The 16,097-nt window shown below is 37.4% G+C and overlaps 1 protein-coding gene across 2 annotated transcripts in view; it reads left to right on the top strand.

The window, feature by feature from the left end:
• The first annotated feature begins 8,052 nt into the window (after positions 1-8,052).
• Positions 8,053-16,097, top strand: part of ramp2 (receptor activity modifying protein 2) — a 32,371-nt gene continuing 24,326 nt past the window's right edge. The window contains exon 1 of one of the 2 annotated variants that reach the window (XM_031894744.1): positions 8,053-8,250. In XM_031894744.1, the coding sequence (XP_031750604.1) occupies positions 8,190-8,250 (61 nt within the window). In that variant the 5' untranslated portion in view covers positions 8,053-8,189. The remainder of the gene's footprint in view (positions 8,251-16,097) is intronic. The other variant, XM_002932503.5, reaches the window with a different exon arrangement.

The raw sequence follows: 16,097 nt of genomic DNA, 5'->3' as shown, positions 1-16,097 counted from the left end.
ACTGCTACTGCTCTGAAAACTAAATACTTGAAGGACATAGCTGACCATGTGAACAGTGTATTGGTGTATGTCCAAGAAGTGTGCAGCATTGCAAGAAAAGATACCAAAGATATAAAAAGGGTCCTCAAGAAAAAACTTTCTAATGAATACAAATGTGTATAGGTACACATCATACAGAATTACTTCTATTTAAGACTTGCTGATCTGCTTTTCTGATGACTTTGCTTTTACTTTCTGCTTACTGCCTTTCCTTCCTTTTTTTTCTTCTTTACTGCTTTCTTTACTTTTATGTTATATTATGTACTGCGCTACTTATGTACCCAAGGCTGTTGAGTACAACAAACAATTAACACAGTAAATAGGGGGGGTCATTACAATAATATTCCAAAACCATGTTAATGCCCTGTACTCTCCTTTATGAAGGAGGATAATTCTGGAAGCATTGTTTAATACAGAATATAAAGCAGAGCGAGGCCAGTTAGTAGCAAGTTGCAGTAGGTTAGTAGGGTTAGTGTGAGCGTATGCCTTAGTATCTTACTTGTTACAGTTAAAAGAAAGAGAATAATTTGGGCAAGAATGAGTAACACAAAGTGACAATGTTGTTATGGAATTGTTTATTCTAGCCAACATAATAAAAGCATTACTATATTTTGTTTAGGTCTGGAACTGAAGGTGACACGTCTAAAAATGAATTGAGATTGTTTTTACTATTTTGTGCTCTAATTTCACAATTTCCTAAATCTTACACAAACATTCAAGAAAAAAGTTATTTTAAATTTTTTTTTTTTTTTACTATTTCACATATTTGACGATTAACACACAGAATGGTTGAGTCCCTCACAACAGATCTGTGCTATCGTGGTCAACTAGCCACTCTGAAAAGCCTTTCCACTAACAACAATAGTAACCGGTGGAAAGCCTTTTCTGAGTTGCTTGATGGCGGCAATAGCAGAAATTTGTTGTGGGGGACTCACCCACTCCAAGGGACATGAGTTTTAGTGGAGAGGATCCAGTTATGTTTAAATATACAACTATTTTCAAGTTAGCTGTTGCAGTTTGAATTACTTCATTATTAGCAGCAATAAGCAGTTAGTGAATCATAGTTATTGTGAATTAAGAAATGCTGCATATTGCCAGTCAGTACTGCTGAGCTCAATAAAATACATGAACATTTTTTTTTTAAAGCGTGCAACTATTTTCACTGCAAATAAAAAAAAAGTATTGTCGTACTGGCTGATACATTATATAGCCTTAAGAAGGGGCTGGATGGATTCTTAGCAAGTGAGGGAATACAGGGTTATGGGAGATAGCTCTTAGTACAAGTTGATCAAGGGACTGGTCCGATTGCCATCTTGGAGTCAGGAAGGAATTTTTTCCCCTCTGCGGCAAATTATAGAGGCTTCAGATGGGTTTTTTTGCCTTCCTCTGGATCAACTAGAAGTTAGGAAGGTTATATAAAGGCATTATGGTTGAACGTGATGGACGTACATCTATTTCAACCTAACTTACTACTGTATGTTACTATGTTTCAGATGTTGTTTTGTGTTTCTTTTTAATTATAGTAAAAGTTGTAGGTGCTTACACGCAAAGTCATTGTTTACGATTTCTCCCAGTACTCGATTGCCTCTGTTATCTGCACTTTGTACATGATGTGTTGGATGAATTGGATCATCTACGTCATCAGTAGTGATGAGCAAATCTGTCCCGTTTCGCTTCGGCAAAAAATTCGTAAAAAGGCAAGAAAATTTGCGAAACGGTGAAAAATTTGAGAAACACATTTGTTGCATGATTTTTTTTTGTCACCCACTGCTATTTTTTTTGTCGCCCATGTCTATTTTTTGTCGCCTGCACTTTTTTTACACAACCGCGCCCATTTTGATGCACCGCACCCGTTTCTGACGCAACCGCGCCCTATTTTTTTTTGTTGCGAGACAAAAATAATTCTGCGCAACGCATTTTTTTGCAGCGAATTTTCACGGAAGTTTCGCAAAACAATTCACCAATGGCGAAATGCGGAAATTCGCTGCGAATCCATGCCTGGCGAAAAAATCCGCTCATCACTAGTCATCAGCCAGAAACCTAGGAAATCCATGACAGTTGCCAATATTGCGCAGTACATTTTACAACAGTTAGGGCCACTTTACTGGGACTGTACAATAGGCTTCCTCCTGACTTATCCAGACATCTGAAGTGGCTTTTCAGAGCCCCAAAAGTTTACAGACCGTGCTTTCACATGTGCTTCATTAAAAGCAGATTCAGCCGTTGTATGCAGCCTGATTATTGGAGTCATTAGACACTGATAACATGGGTAGCCAGCGTCTCCTAAAATAAAATAAGATGAAATAAGTTCATGAAGTCAAATAAGCTGCTTCCAGTCTCCCACTGTGAAAACAGGGCCTGCTTGCAATGGATGTCACAGTGTGAGACTGATAGCTGACACTACAAGTAGCTGCTTTCAGTCTCCCACTTTGAAAAGAGGGCCTGTTTGCAATGGCAAACCATGCTTATGGCAGGGAGTCCCTGGTTTCACAGTGGGAGAAAGCAAATATAGGAAACTTCTAATAGATATGACACAAATACTTAACAAACAACCATCCATGAGGCATTTTTCCACATTCAAAATCAGCATATAATCCGGACTGCTTCAAGATGTAAGAATCATGTGAGGAGCCTGGAAATCCTAACACAATACTCATGATATTTACCTTACTGTCACACACGACTTGGATATTCAGAGAATGGTAACTTTTGTGGTTCTGGAAAATATGCTGTCTAGTGGGGGGATTAAATGCCACATGGGTGCAATCTATGGCACCTTTGACATTTGGGATGCCACTGACACACTGACGGTGTTCCAGTCATTTCTATTGATGGGAACCTTTATATAATTCCCAGACACTGAACGAATTGCATCCAAGACCTGCCCAAGGCTACATGAAAATGTGGGCTGTGACACTCCACCATATATCCCTCCAACTTTCTGAAAACTTCATTTCTGAAAAAATGAAGGGAGCACAGATGTTTCACTATGCCAAAAACAGCATGGCTTCTGTGTGTTAATGGCTGCAGATAAGGCTCCAGTACCTCATACAGGCCAGAGATTGCTGCTCTACTTAATCTATAACGCCTCACTATTTCCTCCTCTGATAATCCCTCTAGAGTTGATCTTTCCCTGAAAACTTGAGGATGCATCACTCTAGGACGATCACATACTTGATTCTCTTGTTTACATTCCAGAAAAAATCTGACTGCAAACTCCATCTTGTCTTCACAAACGCTCAGGAACTGCAATTTTGTTTAGTAGCTCCCACTTCTAGGAGGTGTTAATATTCACAATAAATATTGCGATACTTCATGCTTTTAACACTCAAAATATGTCTGTGAATTAGGCGTTAGGACTATTTCTATTAGATAATTATCACAATGCGATGGACATAGCGCTTTGCGATAATTGAGATTTTTCTGCATGCTATATGGCTATTAACGCATGAGAAATGACCTTGATGAATCTAAAACTATGCGTTAAGTGATAACGACCTTTTGTGAATCAGACCCAATGGCAGATATCCCTTCCCTTCTCTGGAAGATCTTCTATTGTTTCGAATTGTTATGGGTTTTCAGATGTTTGTTGCGGGCTTTTGTGTAACAATATGAAATAGTTGTGTTTATTGTGTGATAAGTCAAAAAAGTTGCAGATTTTGCCATTTTTCGCAACTTTTTCTACATTCCTGGAAATGAATATATCCAAAGTTTAATTTTTTTTAAAAAAATTCAAGTTTTAGTAAAACTGTCTCTTGGTGTGGTCCCCACAGCAGTTGGGTAACACTTAGCATTTAAGAGTGAGTAGGAATTGCTAACAAAAATTCAGATTTAGAAAAATATATAAAACATTGTACAGTTGAATTGTTGATATCACTTTTTGATGAATTATCTTTCTAGATTACTGTAATAATGAAAGGTTAAAGGAACAGTAACACCAAAAAATGAAAGTGTATAAAAGTAACTAAAATGTAATGTGCTGCTGCCCTGCACTGGTAAAAGTTGTGTGTTTACTTCAGAAAGTCTACTATAATTTATATAAATAAGCTGCTATGTAGCCATGGAGGCAGCCATTCAAAGGAGAAAAGGCACAGGCACATAGCAGATAACAGATAAAACACTATTGTATTCTACAGAGCTTATCTGTTATTTGCTATGTAACCTGTGCCTTTTCTCCTTTTTTCCAGCTTGAATGGCTGCCCCCATGGCTACACAGCAGCTTATTATATAAATTATAGTAGTGTTACTGTAGCAAACACACCAGTTTTACCAGTGCAGGGCAACAGTGCATTATATTTTTATTACTTTAAAGCTGTTTCATTTTTTGGTGTTACTGTTCCTTTAATAAAAAATAAAGCCAACCTTGACCTTAGATAGTAATACAAGACAGCTTGAAATCTACTTAGAGGGGCATTAAATCAGACTCCCCTAAAAAGGACATGGAATCTTACATAACCATTTACTCTGTGTACTTTTTGGCCTGGCAGCTAACACATGATAAGAAAATGATAGCTTGGATAAAAGTGCCATCTACTTGCAAAGTAACAATGTTCATCTGAAGATTTAATGTATATATTAATGCATAGAACAGGAAAGAAAAAATCCCTGACACTCAAAAACACTTACATTTACAAGATATAAATAACTGATTCCAATGAACAATAATAACCTGAGTGCTTCCACATGTATAGCAACTACATTCAAATTATGCAATTCCAGCTGACTTACTTTGTCTCCCCAATATTGATGTGAGCTTGCAAACATTACTGGCTTCATGGGCTGTGTATTATGCAGATGAATGCATTTAACCATAGATGGAGTTTTCTCCAAGCTGAAAGAAGAATATGTGTAAGGTATTGGAAAATTTTGGTTGCCCCTTAATACCAACAGATGGCAGACTGGCCCATACTTCCTTTATGGTAACCCGTGGGCTGGTGCCTAGGCTGGAAGCTTCAGAGGTGGGACATAGGTGCCTATACATTCCTCAGAATGTGTTCCACTTCTTGGGGTGGCCTAACATATTTACTTTCAGCAGAAATGCTTAACACTAACACCTGTTCGGAAAGAAAACTGAAGGATCCCTGTTTTTCAAATGTATATGATATTTGGACTAACAATAGAGTTTGTATGCAAGGGTTAAAAAATCCAATATGAAAAATAAGAATCTACAAGTTATATTTTGGAGTTTCTAGAAGCCACATACTTTTGATACACTATGAATGGTGGGGTGGCTATTTACTAAGTAGAAACATAGGGTTCATTTTTATCGAACATTTTTTCGTTTGTACCCAAGAGCCCTTGTATAAAATACAACTGCTATAATAATTATGGAAACTTTATAAAAACCACAAATTGTAGCAACAACTTGCAGTATGGTTTTTAACCCATTTTGAGTTTTTAGTTTTCCAAAACGATATGGCTTTGTCAAGTTAACTTTTTGGTGGGTCTAAGGACACAGGGCAGACCATAGAGCTTGTTTACCATTGTGAGGTTAAATAAAGGTACTGCTCATTGTACTACAGGTATGGGATCCCTTATCCAGAAAACCCATTATCCAGAAAGTTCCAAATTACAGGAAGGCGATCTCCCATAGACTCAATTAGCAAACAATTCTAATTTTTAAAAATGATTTCCTTTTTCTCTGTAATAATAAAACAGTGCTTGATCCCAACTAAGATACAATTAATCCTTATTGGAAGCAAAACAATCCTATTGGGTTTATTTAATGTTTAAATAATCTTTTAGTAGACTTAAGGTATGGAGATCCAAATTACGGAAAGATGCTTTATTCGAAAAACCCCATGTCCTGAGCATTCCGGATAATGGGTCCCATACCTGTACTACAATGGGGCACAAAGAGGTGAGCCTCACTCATGTATGTTGTGCTACATGGCATTGGTGCTGCATAGAGGATAGGCAGTGGTGGCCAGGACGTAGGTCTGCCCATGAATACCCCTATCTTGCACTTGCAGCTATACATACATTACAATCGGTTATAATGGTAATTGTGTATTTTTGTCACTATAATAACAGTTAGGTTTCTTTTATAATGTTTATAGTAACACAGTGAGTTAGGTTGAAAAAATACATATGTCCATCAAGTTCAACCATAATGCCTATATATAACCTGCCTAACTTCTAGTTGATCCAGAGGAAGGCAAAAAAAAACCCATCTGAAGCCTCTCTAATTTGCCACAGAGGGGAAAAAATTCCTTCCTGACTTCAAGATGGGACCAGTCCCAGAATCAGCTTATACTAAGAACTATCGCCCATAACCCTGTATTCCCTCACTTGCTAAAAAGCCATCCAACCCATAATTGGGGCCGATTCACTAAAGGTGATATTTATAGCATGTGTTAAAAATATTATCACTTGTTATTTTTTTAGAGTTAACAAACGATTCACTAAAAGGACAATTGTCATAATTAAGAAGCGATGTTCTTTGCGTTTTTAATGCATGCGAAATTACATTGATGAATCGGTACTATTTATCGCATGCTTTTTAATGCAAAAAAGCATGCGATAAGCATTATTGACCTTTAGTGAGTTGGCCCCATTGAATCTAATGTATCAGCCAGTACAACTCATTTGCAAAGGGAATTTCACAACTTCACAGCTCTAACAGTAAAAAAATCAGAATATTTAAACGGAACCTCCTTTCTCTTAATTGGAGTGGGTCCCCTCATGCCAGTTGGAAAAACCTATTGGTAAATAAAGCATTAGAGAGATTATTATATATTATATTAAACATCTCTTTGTGCACTATGTTATTGTGTATGCCACTGTTATTCCTAAGCATGTCTCTGTGTCATTCTATGAGTATCACTATAGGGCTCAAGTACATCCACAAGTGTAATTTCCCTGAAGTCAGTTGTGCCTAGAACCACTTTCATTAAAGGTACTTGCGCAAAGTAAAATGCACTTCTTGCACTTCCATATAGCCGTCCTGCCTTTCCTTCCAAAACGGTTGCTTCTGAGCCTATTGACGCTGGGGAACCTTGGAGCAACCACCGCCTCCTGACCAGGGGTTAGCTCCATCTACTTCTTCAATTTATTTATTACCTTCAATTTATTGTTACCATTATTACCATATTGTTTTTGCATTTCCCACCACTAGTAATTGTGTGCTTACTGTTTGCAATTGCACTTGCAAATAGTGCAACTGCATTTGTTTCTTATGGCCTAAATGCAGAAATCTTAAATTTTTTCACCATTCTTGACTGACAAGTAGTATGCTGGAGCATCATCTATGTTGTGATCCGTTCTACCACTGCCTTATTTTGTAAAATGGAACATTTTGCGCATATTAGTGATCGACAACCCATTGTAACAGTGTGTTCAAATTTATTTAATTATCGACGATGAAGAGGAAAAAGTACTGTATTTCCTATGACAATTTTGGATTGGTGTGGGGACCTACACCCTCTATGCCAATGGAGTAAAGCTGCATGTTTTGCAAACACTATTTACCATTACTCTCTGACTATTTGTAGGAGGAACGCACAACTGCAAACATTTCTTTTCAAGGCTGCTAATCATTATTTGGACTCTTTTTGTGTAGATTTATGGGGAGTCGCACAAGCTTAATGTTGAGAAAGCCCACCATATGTTCCTGCTCCTACTGAACCTTAATTGAACATGAAAAGTTCCCTCGTGTGGCTCGGATATTTTACAAACTATGCATATTTAATAGGATCCATGATGCTGAAGAGTTCAGTTCTAAGACTCAAAACGGCAGAAACTGGACGTAGTTCGAACAACAAATCACATCCTGTGATTTGTTTGGAAAATGGCTGAAAATATAAATTTGCTTGCGCTGGTTTGGCTTCGTCAGGGGACTTTTGATAGAGAGACCTCTTGGCTTCTTCTATTTGACACAGATGCTAACTTTCCTTCATGACAATAACAGTCAGAGTCCAGTGTCTTATTGCACTCTCCTGGTTCAGAATCCCTCTTAACACGTCACGCCATATATGTTGTGTGACGGTTCACCCGGTGGGAGGTCTGTTTCTAAGGCTGTGCTGAGTAATCTCATTATTTACACGGATTCTGTACTTGTGCAGGAAAAGCTCCGCTTCCTGAAAACCTCTGTTCTCGCTTATTTCCCACTCTGCTGCTTCTGCTGGTCAATAGCACGGAGAAATCCCAGGATGGAGTATAGAAATCTACGGACACTTACACACGCATTGCTGCTTCTGCTCTGCTCTTGGGGTAAGCTTTTCCTTCTGCACTTCTCTTTCATTTAGCAGTTCCAATGTCAGCACATCTGTTTGGTGTAACTTTTTTTTTTTATCGTACTTCTTGAACTAATTTCCTCACAAGAAACGTATCTGAAGTTCGTTCATGGGCTGTTTTGTAGTTAAACAGATTATGCTGTGATGCACGTGTTGCTTGTTGAACAAACATGCACTCGTTTTTCCCATATATAATATTTTCCTACCTAGCAGTATCTTCTGAAACCTCAGCAATCAAAGTCAAAGTAATTCACAAAGAAAGGGATATCATACTGACAATGCATTGTGAGATCCTAAGTAAGTCTATGTTGGCTGTAAGGGATAGCACTAGCAATGCATTCAAATTGAATACAGGAAAAACATGATATTCATGATACCAATTTGCCTTTTTTTTTTCTTTCTGTATGCAAGCTGGCATAAATGATGCTTTATATTGTTCTCTGAAGCCTCTAATCTTCTGAAATATAATCACAAAGCTGCTTTTGATTAGTATAATTTAAAAGTAAGATGCAGCATATTTGTTTACATGGACTTGAGTATTGGCAGGCAAAATATCATACAGTCATGTACAGTATTACTGCATTAGTAAACCACTGCTGAAATCATTATATGACATGATTTACAGAGTTGGAACATACCCAAGCACCCATGCTTTGTTTAACTATTTTATGACCAGTATACTGCTTTGCGATATGATTGCCCACTGCAAGTTGCATTAATTTGCATTTAATTTGGAGAGACTGCTCCACTTTCAGAAAGCTTTAGGTGAGGAAATTAAAAATGACTTGTGGTTATTTGCAGCAGTTTGGCCCAGTATAAGAGACTGCTTATTCATCATATTGGACAAGGCATTGAGGTCCCTAATCAGTACTGTGGCTCTGTTCTACCTGAACCAGCCCATTACATGCAGTGGCCGCTGGCAACGTTGACATACAAGCAGCTGTGCAGAAGACTATTTTTGCAGGCTCCCAAAAACATAATAATGAAAAGCAGCTTCACTACTTGATACCTTGACTACCAAGTGGACTTCTATATGCTGTTCAGGATTGAACATCCAATGGTCAAATAAAAGCAGCCAAGTCAATTAACTGGATTTAATAATTGGAAACAGTCATTCAAGATACTGGTAGCACAATTTCAGGTTGGTATAGACCTGAAATAACACACGAGAATACGCAGATGAATGGGAATCATCTGCAGTTTTATCTGTTTAGAGTAGAAGCTAAATCTAAAGGCAAAGTTTGACTTACTCACATTGATTGTTTTGACATTTTGGTATAAAGTATTAGAAGGAAATCCTTTTCATGAATATTTTTATTTATTTATGTGTATGTGTACTGCCATACTGTTCCTCATATTAACAACCCTAAACCCCTAGATAAGGAAAAGGGCGATCCAGGGAAAAATGCTTGTTAATAATCTGCAAATATTTCCAGTTGCCAGAAGTTTGGAGAAGCTACCAGCTTTTCTCTGGAGAATGATATATATAATATGTATGAATATATGACAGTTGGTCTTTTTCTGCGGAGAACCCAAAGTGAAGACATCAGATGTAGGAGTAACCCTATACAATTGTAAGGTTGCATACTAGATCAACTAGTAGTTAGGCAGGTTATATATAGGCATTATGGTTGAACATGATGGAAGTATGTCTTTTTTCAACCCAACTTACTAAGTTACTAAGTAAATCACTATCAAGGGGCAAAACTAGGACCTATAAATGTTTTCACCTCCAATTATTTACTATTTAAGTCTTTATACTCAGTGCATGACATTTTTGTTTGGATTTATTTCTCTGTGCCATGATTTAGATGCCTTGTTATGTGAGTTTAGAGATATTATAGAATAGTAGGGTTAGGGTACACTTACCTTTTGGGAGGAAGTTTTCTGAGCATGAGATTGGTGAATTCTTATTAAACTCCCACTGTGACTTCTGTCTCTAAGAATTCTCACTGGAAGGTGCCAATATAATATTACTCAATTTGTTCTCTAAATAACAGTTGTGCAAAACTTGTCTACAGAGGAAACATATTTCTACACTGACTTTTTAGTATATATATTGTGGCGTGTGTGCAACTCAAATTAAATTCAGTTCCTTAAAGGCAAACTCTGTGCAGTTTTATCTCATATTATTCTTGATTTACTTGTTCCTTTGTTTTAAATGACATAAAACAAGAAAAAGAAAAAAACACAAGCCTTACACCCTTATCAAATTAAAGGACTATCCTGTTGAACTTATCTTTGTTTTGTGAGATATTAGATGTCATTGGAGAGATGTGGTTTCAAAAGTAAAGCTATTTTATTTTTTTGAGTTGTTTTAAAAAGCTAAATTTGTAAAAAATAAATGGAACATAGTGATTTATTGTAGCAAGTTGTTTAACAGGTCATTTTTCAGGTGGGTGTCATAATGAGCCCTAGAGAGTGATAACAGTAGGAACCAGTGCAAAAATGCAAAGGAGACAAAAACACATAAAAATAATACATGGGAAATAGAAAACTCATGGAAGTGGCATTTTATTTGTAAAAAATAAGCCCTGCAAAATGACAAGTAATTTAGATTGGTTGCCGGGATCTTGGAGACTTATTGTCTTTAACGGGTATAATCTTAGACTTGCTTAGGTAAACCAATGCTCTAATACAAATTACTATGGGACATAACAAAATATACTATATAGACCCATGATCCCCAACCAGTGTCTCGTGAGCAACATCACCAACCCCTTGAATGTTGCTTCCAGTGTCCCCAAAGCAGGTTCTTATGTGTATATTTCTAGTTAGGAGGCAAGTATTGGTTGCATAAAAACTCAGTTTAATGCCAAACAGAACCTTCTGTATGTCCACAAGATTATAGCTCGTATTGCCGCCACCCCCCATACTTTTCCATTTGAATGTGGCTCATGGGGATTTACAATTGGGGGTCCTTGATAAGACAATAGCAACATTTTTAGCCAAAAGTATCAAGACACTCCAGTTAAAATATGTCCTCAGTTGCAATACTTACTGCTGAGTTCTAAACTATCTTCAGAAGCACAGGAACTATTTGTAGGATGCAAACAAACCTAACATCACCACATGCAATGCATTATAACAAAGTAAGGTTGAAAAAAGACATACATACATCAAGTTCAACCATAATGCCTATATATAACCTGCCTAACTTCTAGTTGATCCAGAGAAAGGCAAAAATGAAAAAATTCCTTCCTGACTCCAAGATGGCAATCGGACCAGTCCCTGGATCAACTTGTACTACGAGCTATCTCCCATAACCCTGTAATACCTCACTTGCTAAAAAAAGCCATCCAACCCCTTCTTCAAGCTATCTAAATATCAGCCAGTACGACTGGTTCGGGGAGGGAATTCCACAACTTCACAGCTCTCACAGTAAAAAATCCTTTCTGAATATTTAAACGGAACCTCCCTTATTCTAAGTGGAGTGGGTGCCCTTGTGTCAGTTGGAAGTCATAGTTATCATGTCACCTCTTAAGCACCTCTTCTCCAGTGTAAAAAACCCCAACTTGGCCATTCTTTCTTCATAACTTAGACTTTCAAAATTAAACAAACGTGGACCCAGTACAGAACCCTGAGGGACCCCACTGAGAACCTTACACCCAGCAGAGAATGTACCATTAACAACCACCTGTAGCCAGTTTTCTATCCATTTGCAAACAACTTCACTAAGACCAATAGACATTAGTTTAGAAAGCAGTCGTTTGTGGGGAATGGTATAAAATGCTTTGGCAAAATCCAAATAGGTCACATCTACTGCACCCCCACTGTCCAGCTTCTTACTAACCTCATCATAAAAAGCAATTAAATTGGTCTCACATGACCTGTCCTTTATAAAGCCATGCAGATTACTGCTCATAATGCCATTCTCCAGTACATAATCTTGTATGCGATCCCTTAACAAGCCATCAAATAACTTGCCCACCATGGATGTCAAACTTACTGGCCTATAATTGCCAGTCTGAGATCTTACTCTCTTTATAGATATAGAAATGGCATTAGCCTTCTTCCAATCCATAGGTACTACACCAGATGAATATCAGAAATGGAGGCCACTGTAAATCTGACCCTAGCTCTCTCAGTACCCAATGGTGTATTCCATCTGGCCGTGGTGCCTTGTTCACATTAATCTTGTGTAAACCTCTTTGGTGCGATATATGACATTTCACCATCTGGCAGTCTAAAAAAAATGTTTCTAGGTTGAACACTAACTGCATGATGAATAATAAAGCAAGAATGAATTAAGAAAATATAATGGTTCTTGGCTGTTTTCCTTGCTCTGGGGCTAGGGGCCCTGGTTCCATTGAAAGGCAGTCCTTTGGGCCACAGCATACTTGACAATTTTGTGCTTCTTACTTTGTGGCAACAGCCTAAGGAAGGCACTTTCATCTTTTGAGCTCTATAATGCTCCTATGCTTAAAGCAAGGTTCATACATAATGGTTTTACTGAGTTGAGAGAGGAATACATTGGCTGCCCAGCACAGAGCCCTGACCCCCTCTCAACTGAACACCTGTAAAATGAAATAGAATGTCCACTGTGAGACAGGCCTGGCCTCCAATATCAGTGCCTAATGATCTTGTGGCTGAGGGAAAGAAAAACCCTGCAACAAAATCTAGCAGAATGCCTAGAGGGTTTTCGATCAGCAAGGGAGGACAAGTTTATATCAAGACCTTTGGTTTAGGAATGAGATGTTGAATGAGCAGGTGTTTGTATACTTTGGTAATTTATTACAAATTGTAATACAGTATCTTACTCCTGTGGTTCTTCACACGTTCGAATAAAATATGCATGGACTAGAAAAGAGGGAATACCCCCACAATATTAACCTCCATGAGTTCAAACAAGACAAGTGGTTTCCAGTTAGTTATGGTTCCCTCCAACATAACCAATATAACATTTTGTCAGGACCTCATAAATGTTGTTATAAATGTTGTTGTATTGGTGCTCTAGGTGTAAATAAAATATGTGTAGTCTAAATGTTTTCCGATTTGGCTACAAGGATTCCCCACAATAACCTGTATAGCCTACTTAAACCATAATGAAGTCCTTATGAAAATCAAAAAGCATGCAATTTTTTTTTTTACTTTAACATCCTTGAACGACGAGTAAAGTTTTGGTGACCTTTATCCATATCTCAGTTTCTTAGGGGATCTTTGTATCATAGATCGGGAAAAGGAAATTGCCATAAGGAAACATTGTCAAGTCTCTTATGCCGGAATGTTAACCTGGGTTTTTGCATTGTGCGTCATCAGTGTCAAAAAAAGATTTGTGGACACATTCTCAGTACTTGAAACCGCAACCTGTTCCCATATACATGTGCAAGGAAAGTATTGATAAGTTTTTGAAATTGGGAAATCAATGGCGATATTTTTCTGCTTTTATTTCTAATGGCCTACTCAGCAAAAGCTTCAGTTGACCAGCCCATACTTGTGCTGGAATTCTATGGAGGATGTTGAACTGCAGGAAAAAAAACATGGCGCTTTCCATCTGAATTTGCACTTTGTGCTTATTTTGTAAATGAGTCCTCTAGTATATTTATTAACCATAAGCAGTTGCATATATTGCTACAAAAGGTAACATAATAACTGCCCTACAGAGTATAAGCTGCATGGCCAATGTGGCATTTGAAAAAAAAAGGGTTCCAAGATCTGCTTGTATTCCCATTAACATATAACTTATACTCATGGTATCCCCAAATATTTTATGCAAAAACGCTTCTTTCCTAGCACTTGTGGCTCACTGTGACCCACCAGCAGTTTTGCATTATTATACACTTCCCATTAACTTATGAAAAATGGTGAAGTATGGCATATTAATTTAATTTTACTTGATTTTTAATTAAAGTGAGTTAAATAATGTTGATTGAAACCCCCACTGTGTTATTAAAAGGATGTTCTTATTTAACTTGAGTGACAGGGAAAGGATGTGAGAAATTCAAAATAATAGGAATATCCTCTTTTTGTCAGACAAAGTGATATAAACATCCTTCCTACTCTTTCAGTTATGCTGAGTTGAGAGTTATGGACTTAGGAAAGTACTGTCACCAGTTACACACTCTGGAAACCTACTGGGAAAACACTTGAGTAATAGAAGTAGTTGCCAGCACATGAACTACACATGAAAAAACCTAATCAATGGAAGGGTGCCCTTTTGATCCTAATTTTACAGTTATATTATAGTGTTATTATAGGTGGGGGTGCTATTTTACCACTTTAAAATTTGCTATTTATTAAAGATAAAGCAGTGAACACTTTTAGCACCTATACATAGCTCCAGGGTTCCTCTGCATCAATAGGCACACATGAAAACAAATCACTGGATAGCCTGAACAGGCCTGAATAAGCCTTTGCTTATTTTTACCTATTAGGGAAAGCATTTCCATACAATAAATACTCTGGTGCCTTCCATTAGTGGATCTTTCCATGGGGCACCAGGCCTTCATTAAAGGAACAGTAACACCAAAAAATGAAAGTGTATAAAAATAATTAATATACTATGTACTATTTCCCTGCACTGGTAAAAGTTGTGTGTTTGCTTCATAAACACTACTACAGTTTATATAAATACCCTGTTGTGTAGCCATGGGGGCAGCCATTTAAATTGAAAAAAGGAGAAAAGGCACAGGTTACTAAGCAGATAACAGATAAGTAACATAGATTCCCATTGTATTCTACACAGTTATCTGTTATCTTCTTATGTAACCTGTGCCTTTTCTCCTTTTTTCAATTTAAATGGCTGCCCCCATGGCTACACAACAGCTATTTCTATTAACTACAGTAGTCTTTCTGAAGCAAACACACACCTTTTACCAGTGCAGGGCAACAGTACATTATATTTTAATTATTTTAAAACATTTTTATTTTTTAGTGTTACTGTTCCTTTAAAGATAAAAAGAATGTTTTAAGTTAAGTGCCAGCAATCATGCTTTCAGTCCTCCAGTTTTCATTCAGAAAGAAAGTAGAAAATCACTCAATTTATAGGTCCCAATAACTGGTCCCTGAATCCATCAGAGTAGAAAAAAGGAATGGAAGTAATCAGTAATGTGGACACTTCGTGTTGATCCCTCAAGTGGGTGTAAAGCCATTTTGCTGCAAGCTTTGTGAAGCTTTTTTAAAGAGATGTGAAGATGTTAAGGAGATGTGGTTCCCCCCCCTAAAGTGCTTGTACTGGCAGATATATTAGATAGATTAGATGGCTTTTTAGGAATGGAGAAAATACAGGTTTAACGATATGTATATTAATGAATGTTAATATTCTTGTACAGTGCTGATTCAGTGACTGATCTTACTGTAGTTCTGAAGTCAGGATGGAATTCTCCCCATCTGAAGCAAACTGGTGACAACTACAGAGGTTTTGTTTTTGTTCTACTTCATTCTCAAGTAAGATTTATCTGAGCAAATATTTGGATTTGCCAGATGTGGCAACCTCAACTAAATATGTAAGTCCTCAAGGAAACACCAATAGCCCCAATTTTCATAATACACTTAAATGTGTACAGGTTGAACTGTCCGAATGCTTCATCAATTGGTCTATCCATCTGTGTTTAGGTCATGATATTCTAAACAGACCTCAGTGTTCCTTAAGGACTAAAGTTGGAAATCCTTTAAGTATACCCATGTGAGTAGGTCAGGTCTAGTGTGCATTACCTTGGTTCACATCTGCATTGAATAAAGATGACATATTCCCACAGCTTTCATTTAACACTCTTTTGAACATTCAGGGAAATCTCTACGTGCAACAGGTCCTCTCCGCTTTTTATGGAATACAATTTGACTTTGTCTTGAGTTTTTCTTTGCAATAGTTGATAGGGGCTGTTT

Source organism: Xenopus tropicalis, chromosome 10, assembly GCF_000004195.4.
Source record: "Xenopus tropicalis strain Nigerian chromosome 10, UCB_Xtro_10.0, whole genome shotgun sequence".
Classification (NCBI taxonomy): domain Eukaryota; kingdom Metazoa; phylum Chordata; class Amphibia; order Anura; family Pipidae; genus Xenopus; species Xenopus tropicalis.
This window is presented reverse-complemented; position numbering and strand designations above follow the sequence as displayed.